General features: G+C 45.0%; 1 protein-coding gene across 2 annotated transcripts; it reads left to right on the top strand.

Moving 5' to 3' along the window:
- The first annotated feature begins 7 nt into the window (after window positions 1-7).
- ORC6 (origin recognition complex subunit 6) lies at window positions 8-7,161 on the top strand. 2 transcript variants are annotated; one of them, XM_072872031.1, is made up of 8 exons: window positions 8-164; window positions 851-980; window positions 1,814-1,977; window positions 3,071-3,160; window positions 4,264-4,376; window positions 5,658-5,732; window positions 6,134-6,247; window positions 6,745-7,161. In XM_072872031.1, the coding sequence occupies exons 1-8, from the start codon at window positions 100-102 to the stop codon at window positions 6,801-6,803; spliced, it is 810 nt and encodes a 269-aa protein (XP_072728132.1). In that variant the 5' UTR covers window positions 8-99; the 3' UTR covers window positions 6,804-7,161. The 2 variants fall into 2 exon arrangements, with proteins under 2 accessions (XP_072728132.1, XP_072728131.1); XM_072872030.1 differs by having other exon boundaries at window positions 6,134-7,154.
- Window positions 7,162-7,271: the final 110 nt, after the last annotated feature.

The following is a 7,271-nucleotide window of genomic DNA, read 5'->3' as shown; positions in this document are numbered from 1 at the left end:
TGGCGGCGGGCCGGCCAGTCCGCTGCCGAGCCTGGCTGCGCGTCAGAGGGCCGCGCGCTGCGGGGAGAGCAGGCGGGAGCGGCGGCGGTTGGGCGGCGCATGGAGCGCGGCGCGGTGCGGGGCCTCGCCGCCCGGCTGGGCCTCACCGAGCCCGGCGTCATCAGGTAACGCGGGGCGGCTGCCCCTCGGGCGGCCCGGCTCCGGTGGAGCCCCGAGAGCGGTGTCTTCCTCCGGCGGCCGTTATCGCGGGGTGGGGGGCGTAGCTGCCGGGAGCCGGTGCCGTCCCCGCGCCCTGTAGAAGAGGCTGCGGGACACGTAGCGCTCCTGGGCGCTGCACACCAGCTCTCTCGGGAGCGTTACTCCGTCGGGATAAGCGGGTCCAGCCGTGCGGTGCTGGCCTGGTCCGCTCCCCTGCAGCCGCCTGGCCGTGCTTTGCCGCCGGCCCTGCGTAGGCTCCTCCCCGGGGGCACTGGCCGGCCCTGTTAGCTCTCCCGGCACGGCAGCGGCAGCGGCAGCCAAGGTCTGCCTCACCTCCTGGCCGTGGCAGCCTGCCGTCGGTTTCCTTCTTTGCTTCTGGTCGATGAGAAAAAAGTCACAGACCATAAGGTATACGCGGTTAATGAAACCGCCATTGCAGGCTATGAAATGCAAAGCTACTGCTGCAAATTGTTAGAGAAAGGGCGCTATTATCCTATGGTCGCCGTACTGTTTAGCAGCCCTTTCCCTAAGCATGTGCTGCAGCCGGGCTGCTGGACTAGGTAAACCTTGGATCAGTTCCTGTCCTGCCATTCGTCCTGTCTTGTAACTGTGGCTTTGTTAACGAGGGCTTTGTATGCTGGGTGTTTTGCAGAAAAGCTGAAGAGTATCTGCGGCTATCCCAGGTGAAATGCACAGGGTTAATGGCTCAAATGACAGCGACAAGCAGTGCTGTGATGTGCCTGGACCTAGCAGCTAGTTTCATGAAACAACCAGTTGACAAAGTAAGATACAGTATATGACTTGGCCGGCTGGTGCGTTCTCCATAAGTCCACTAAAATCATTGATCTGTGTAGTGTATGTTGGGAGAAGGAAAGGGATAGTAATAACTGACATTACCCTAGACCCAGTAGTGTGCTGCTAGACACAGTGTTAGAGCTTTACTACTCAGAGTTTGAAACAGGGGAAATTGAGATCAGTGTCATAGTCACTTCACAAGTTGAGCTTGCTTTGCTATCATTTCAGCTCTTTTAGTAACAAATAAACTACCAGCAAGAATGCTAAATTTAAGATCTGTCCCTTTTACGGTGGGAGGGAAGCAGTGGCTCCAAGGAATCCCGCTCTATAGTGGTACCTGTAAACCTCCATCTGCACACCTGCTGGGTAAACAGCACTGAGCTGCCAAAATAATGTCTGGTACAAGGTGTTCGTGATTGCCCATTCACAGACAGAGGAGAATTTAATTGGACCTGAGCCTGCGAGGAGTAGCATGAAAGTATTGCTCATCTCTTCAAGTTGCCCAGATCTTGGTTACCTTTGTTTTTAACCACATTGTGATAAAAGGGCCATGCCATATTATATGGAAGACACAAACCTCACTTCCAGTAAAATGGTCTAAAAATAACACTGCATTAAAAGCTGTGGCATTCCTAGGTGGTAAATCTTTCTGTGTGCAGTCAAAACTTGCATCATTCATTGCACAAATTTGTTTAATATAGCAATTGAACTTTATTTTATGGTGTTGTGTAGTTTCTCCCTAATCTATTTTGGTTGCCCGAATAAGATGTCGGGAAGGAATCTTGCTAATTCTTGGGGTTTGTCTTTGTCTTCTTGAAAGAGCTATTTTGTTAAACTCTCCGGTCTGAACAAGACTAACTACCAGAGCTCCATGAAGTCTTTGGAGTCTTTGCTAGAGGTGAACCCCAGACTGGGAATGCGAGACTTGGCTGTGCAATTCTGCTGCACAGAGGCAGTGAACACCGCTTCAAAAATACTACAGAGGTGAGGAAGCTCTCATGAGCACAACGGTAACCACTAGTAAGATTCTTTGTTCGTTAGATGTGTAAAGAGCTTGACGGTTGGAAGGCCCAGGTATCTCTCACTGACTGGTGAGGTGAGTTCTTAGCACTGACAATCCAGCCATTTATCTAGGCCATTTTTAGAATACATGTTAGAAAGACTTAGTCTGTGAATCTCAGTAAGTCATTGTCTGAGTCCCAGTTCTTCAGCTGGGAACAGTGCAAAAAATGTAGGACTCTTAGTCCCTGTACGTGTCCATAGCATCACACTGTCTTCCGTTTAACTGCTGATCATGTCACAGTTCAGAAGTAATGCTCAGTAGAAACAAATCCTCCCTTCTGGAGAAGCAGATCTCTTAAAATGCACATTACTCTCTACCTGTGAAAACAATAGGTAGAACACTTCAATGGAGATTCAACAGATTTAACTAAAATTTTGCACTCTGTAACATCTACTTTAACAAGAGCAATCACTGAAGACCTCTGTTCTGGAGTGCTGTCACCCTGATTGATAGCGCATGTTTAAATGCTGTTAGGTCAGTGAACAAAGGCTGTGTATGCTTGTCAGTGCTTAATACAAACTAAAAAAAAATAGCTTGGGGACAGGTGGACAATAAAAAATCAAATTTGTCAGTGCAGCACATCCACCATGTAATTTTCCATATTTAAGCCTTCATCTGTGTAATATACATATTAGAGGAATCAAATAAACTATATTCTACCCTCTATTATAGGATGGATTTATGCAAAGCATCTCATTGTAACTTTTAGATGTGATGTAGACATAAAAGTGCTGTGTGGATGAGGGGCACAAGAAATCAATTTTACTGACATGCCTTGATCCAGATCCCTAATTTAAAATACCTTTAATTCAAAAAGAGGAGGTGATCCCAATCTCCTTCTTTTCTGTAGTCTCTTCTGCTCTTTGCAGCTGTTTCTGCTTGACTGGGTTGCAAAGGACCAAGTGATCCAACAGGAGACCTGCTCAACTGCTGAGTACCATGTGACAAATTAATTTCAACAGCTTCATTTGAGGCAAATGTACTATACAATTATCACTTATTGTTCTTCTTTAGGTATGAATCCAGCCTCTCTGAAGCACAGCAAATGGACCTTGATTTCTCAAAACCACTTTTTATAACAGCTGCACTATTCACTGCATGCAGGTGAGTATAGCTTTATGGGCTTAAATGCCTAGTGAGACACAAAACAGAAATAGCGCTTACAGTGTAAGTAGCTGATTCATTCAGTATGTCTGAAGGGTCTTGCTTAAACCAGGCCTTTCCTTACAGTGAAGTCTCTAACCTACACTGCATTTGCCTTCAGGAGAAAGCAGAAGTATTGTAGCAAATATACAGAAAAGGATCTTGAGTTACTTATCCTAAAATAAATGAAACCTGTCTTCCCTGGTGTGTAATTGGATGCTGTGAGTAATTCCATTAGGACATATCCATGGCAGTGGCTGAAAAACTTCTTTCAGTGTTTTGCGCTTCACCCTCCTTCCTCTCAGCCTAACCAGCATAACATAATCCCTTAGTAATGTTTTCAGATTTAGTGGGCATTTTTTTCCATTGTCAGGATAGATTTGAGCTGGGCACAAAGCAAAAAGCTGCATGGCTTTTGTTGAGACATTGCTCAAGGTGCAATTATGGCTGCTAGCTTACTTCTGAGCACCAACAAGCAGCCATTCTGAAGAAGGAAAAGCCGTAAGCCCTACACCATCACATCCTGAGGGTGCTCTGACCTTTGGGAGATGGATCTAATAGCTGTAGGCCTGTATGAGCTTGGAAGATAGGTGTCAGGAGCACCTGACTCAGCCAACCCTTTGTAAGAATTTGCTTGCATGCAAATATCTTCCCTCTCAGTATTACATCTTGTAACAATCTTATGAAGCAATTCAGGCGCTGTGTAGTTGCACAGCTCCTGACAAATGTTCTCTTGACACAGGGGTCCCATTCAGCTTTTTGCAGTAGTGGGATTTTGTCCTGGTTCCCTCAAAATCTGAAAAGTACCTTTTCCTAATGGAATTTCCTTATGTAACTTGAACTAACCCTGAGTTTCAATTCCTGACCTGTATTGACTGACTAGTGTAGGGGTCTATTTTTTGAGAAAGTTTGTTTCTGAGTGAGACAAGGATTAGATAGGGCAAAAAATCAGGCCTACCTTCCTCATTCTCGCAGGCAGTGTTGGTACAGTAAATGTCACTGCACCTGAGTGATAGTTGCTGGAGTGTTGCTTTGTACAGAGATGACTTAAGTTTCTCTTGCAGGTGTTTGAAGCTAAAGGTGGACAAAACTAAAATGCTGGCTATATCTGGGGTGAAAAAAGCTATATTTGACCGGCTGTGCAATCAGCTGGAGAAGATGAGCCAGCAACTCAGCAGTAAGTTTTTGGCTTTATCCCTGTAAGACAGCATACCCATCGCCTGGCCTCACAGTGCCCCATCCTTTTCCACTGGTGATTTCATTCTGATCACTTTCAGCTGTCCCCTTCCAGCCAAACCTGCCCATCCATTCCAACATGTTTCCTACAGCCCAGTTCCCCGTCACAGTCATTGCTTCTGGGGAAGTCACAATAGCTTAGCATGTGGCAAGGCCAAAAATAAATATTTTCCTCTTTTCTCAAATGCTCACTGCTCCTTACATTCTCTGCTGCTGCAATTTATTCCCTGCTTCTCCCATACTACTTGACCTATCTTGGATTCCTCCTTCTTGCTTACTTTCTGTATCCCGTTAACATGGCAACATGACACACAAATTAACATAAACATCTTGCTACCTCTCTTGCTTTGACTGACTCACTTCTGTGGTTTCCTTTCCCCCACTGCAGGATTAACAAGCCTAAGCCTTGCTCTTCTGGTAGTAACTCAGCCATCACCTGACACCATCCCTCCACATACAGTGAGCAGACATGAGGAATCTTTCTCGCCCATTGTTGAACCTGCAGCTCTCTCCACTCCTTTTTGTGGAGGAGGAAGATTGAAATACGATGTATGCCTTCCTGTCCTTATATCTCTGCTCCTTCCTACTTACCTTCTTTTTCCTTTCCCAGGCTTTCACATTCTTACTCTCCCCCGACAGTATCCCTGCTTCACTCTGTCTTCACGCTTCATATCATGAAGTTTTCTGGAATGTGCTGCCTGAACCCAAACCAAAAGCTGCTGCTCTCTCCCTAGACATGGGCCTTTCCATAGTGCAATGCCCTGTAAAAAACCCCAAAACCTTGCCCCACCACTAAAGCAGCTAAAGGCAGCTGGGAGTTTCTGTATCAGTTCAGGGAAGAGTGTGCATCTGTATACATGGACAGCTCCCCACATGTTGTGGGCATCTATAATACAAAGTGTGGAAATGGGATAGAAGGGGAAGAAATAACTGATAATCCTGCCTGAGTAATCAAGAAGGGTAGCAGTGTGTTTTTGGAGTATGAACATGGTGGATTATTGTGGCTACAAATGCAGCAGCAGTGCTAGTTAAAGCAGTCAACCAGTACATGCAGCCCTTGAAGTATGCTGGCACCTCTGCATGTACAGTCTGGACCAGGGAACTGCTCTGACTGGGAGACAAAACTTTCGGAAGGTGGCACTGCTGTCAAAGAATTGCATGTAGAACATCACCCTTGGGGCCCCAAACACCATTCAGAAGTAATGCAACTTGTTCTTTTTAGAAGACGACATTCCACTGGCTGCAGAGACACCTGAAAGCTTGCAGACCAACCTGGAGCACTGTGAGAAGGAAGATGGTAAGTTGTGTTTAGCTATGAACTAAAATCACCTCACCAGAGCAGTTCTGAGCTTTATTGCTGTATAATATTTTAGTTGTGCAATATGCCATAATATTCAGTTCACAGCAGCTTACTCCATTCTGCAAACCACTGGCTAATGAAAGGACAAAGAGAACCGAGCAGAAGGATAATGGTGTTTATACAGAGTAGTCCTAGTAGAATTAAGGACAACTGTTCCATTCAGACACAAAGGTGAAGAGGTGGCTGTTCCAGCAGGTGAGGGGAGCAGCAAACCACGGGATTAGATAACACGGTGACAGACCTCGTGCTTGTGTCTGTACATTTGCTCACTGCCATGGTTATTCCCAGCAACATATTGCCCATGATGGCCTGTTATGGACTTTCTTCTTCTCTCATAGGATCTGAAGATGATGAGGAGATGCCATGTAAACGGCCAAAGACTGAAACAAAGCAAGACTATGAAGAATGGAAAAAGAAAATCCTGGAAAATGCTGCTAAGGCACAAGAGACAAGTAGGAGTACTGTCTCTGTAGTGCCACCTAGTAATATAACTGCTGCTTGCTCATGATCTTAACTCCCCCTCTGCTCTAACAAGAGTTCCAGTAGCATATGAGTGATGGCTGCCTGGTAGCCAGCTGGTTTTATTTATTAGCTAGTTTTTAAGTATTTAAGAATGTTATTTTTAGTAAATCACACCAGAATTGAGGTGATTTTACAAGAAGCCTGTCTGACTACTTGCCAGGCTGGTACCGGAGCAGCTATGGCAGGAGGTGGTAGAATAGCTTAATTCTCTTGTTGCAAGAAGCAGGTAACATTCTAATGCTGTGTTAAGTGTAAATAAGTTATATGCCTGGCTGGAAGTAGTGAGTGAAAAAAGAGGGAGGGGACTAACGGTGCCTTGTCAAACTGCAAAACCAGCAAAGGAATTAAGACTGATAATTTTTTATTATTTTTTTAACTGTTGGAGAAATATTGTGTAGTCACTGAATTTGACTTATTTTTATGACCTGTATGGGACTGAAGTCTCTTGTGCTTGTAAGGGGTCCCAAATATTCCAAGAAACAATAAAAATACTGGAAGGAAACAATAAAAATACTGGAAAGAAAAGCTTTGTATTATCACATCAGACTCTTGGCACTTGTCATATATAAAACCCTTAGAATGCAAAATAGAAGACATACAGGAGATGTCTGTGCTTTAAGGAGGAAGATATCCAGGGGACAAGGATCTTGTCTGGGTAATACAGGTGTTTTGCATCTCGCAGTCATAAACTTAGGGAAGAGGAGAGAGTGCCCTGCCCTGTAGTTCTTCAAGGCAACTTCTGCGGTCCTACACTTTCATCCCAGCTACTCAAACTACAATTTGTGTAAAACTACTTTTTGAAGGAAAGTCATTACTTTTAGCAGTATGGGGTTGGTGTAACTATAATAAAACTAATCCAAGTCTTCAGCTCTTTCTCTTGCATGTTTTCTGCTTGGGATGTGCAAAGAGAAGTTAACTTTCATGAACCCTCAGTTCAAAACAACCCAGAAAACG

This window comes from Ciconia boyciana, chromosome 9, assembly GCF_034638445.1.
Source record: "Ciconia boyciana chromosome 9, ASM3463844v1, whole genome shotgun sequence".
Lineage (NCBI taxonomy): Eukaryota > Metazoa > Chordata > Aves > Ciconiiformes > Ciconiidae > Ciconia > Ciconia boyciana.
This window is presented reverse-complemented; position numbering and strand designations above follow the sequence as displayed.

Bases quoted from the DNA above. Each gene is read 5' to 3' on its own strand.
- ORC6 (XM_072872031.1), top strand. From the start codon at position 100: ATGGAGCGCGGCGCGGTGCGGGGCCTCGCCGCCCGGCTGGGCCTCACC. The intron at 165-850 runs GTAACGCGGGGC...GGTGTTTTGCAG, and splicing joins ACCGAGCCCGGCGTCATCAG to AAAAGCTGAAGAGTATCTGC. The intron at 1,978-3,070 runs GTGAGGAAGCTC...GTTCTTCTTTAG, and splicing joins GCTTCAAAAATACTACAGAG to GTATGAATCCAGCCTCTCTG.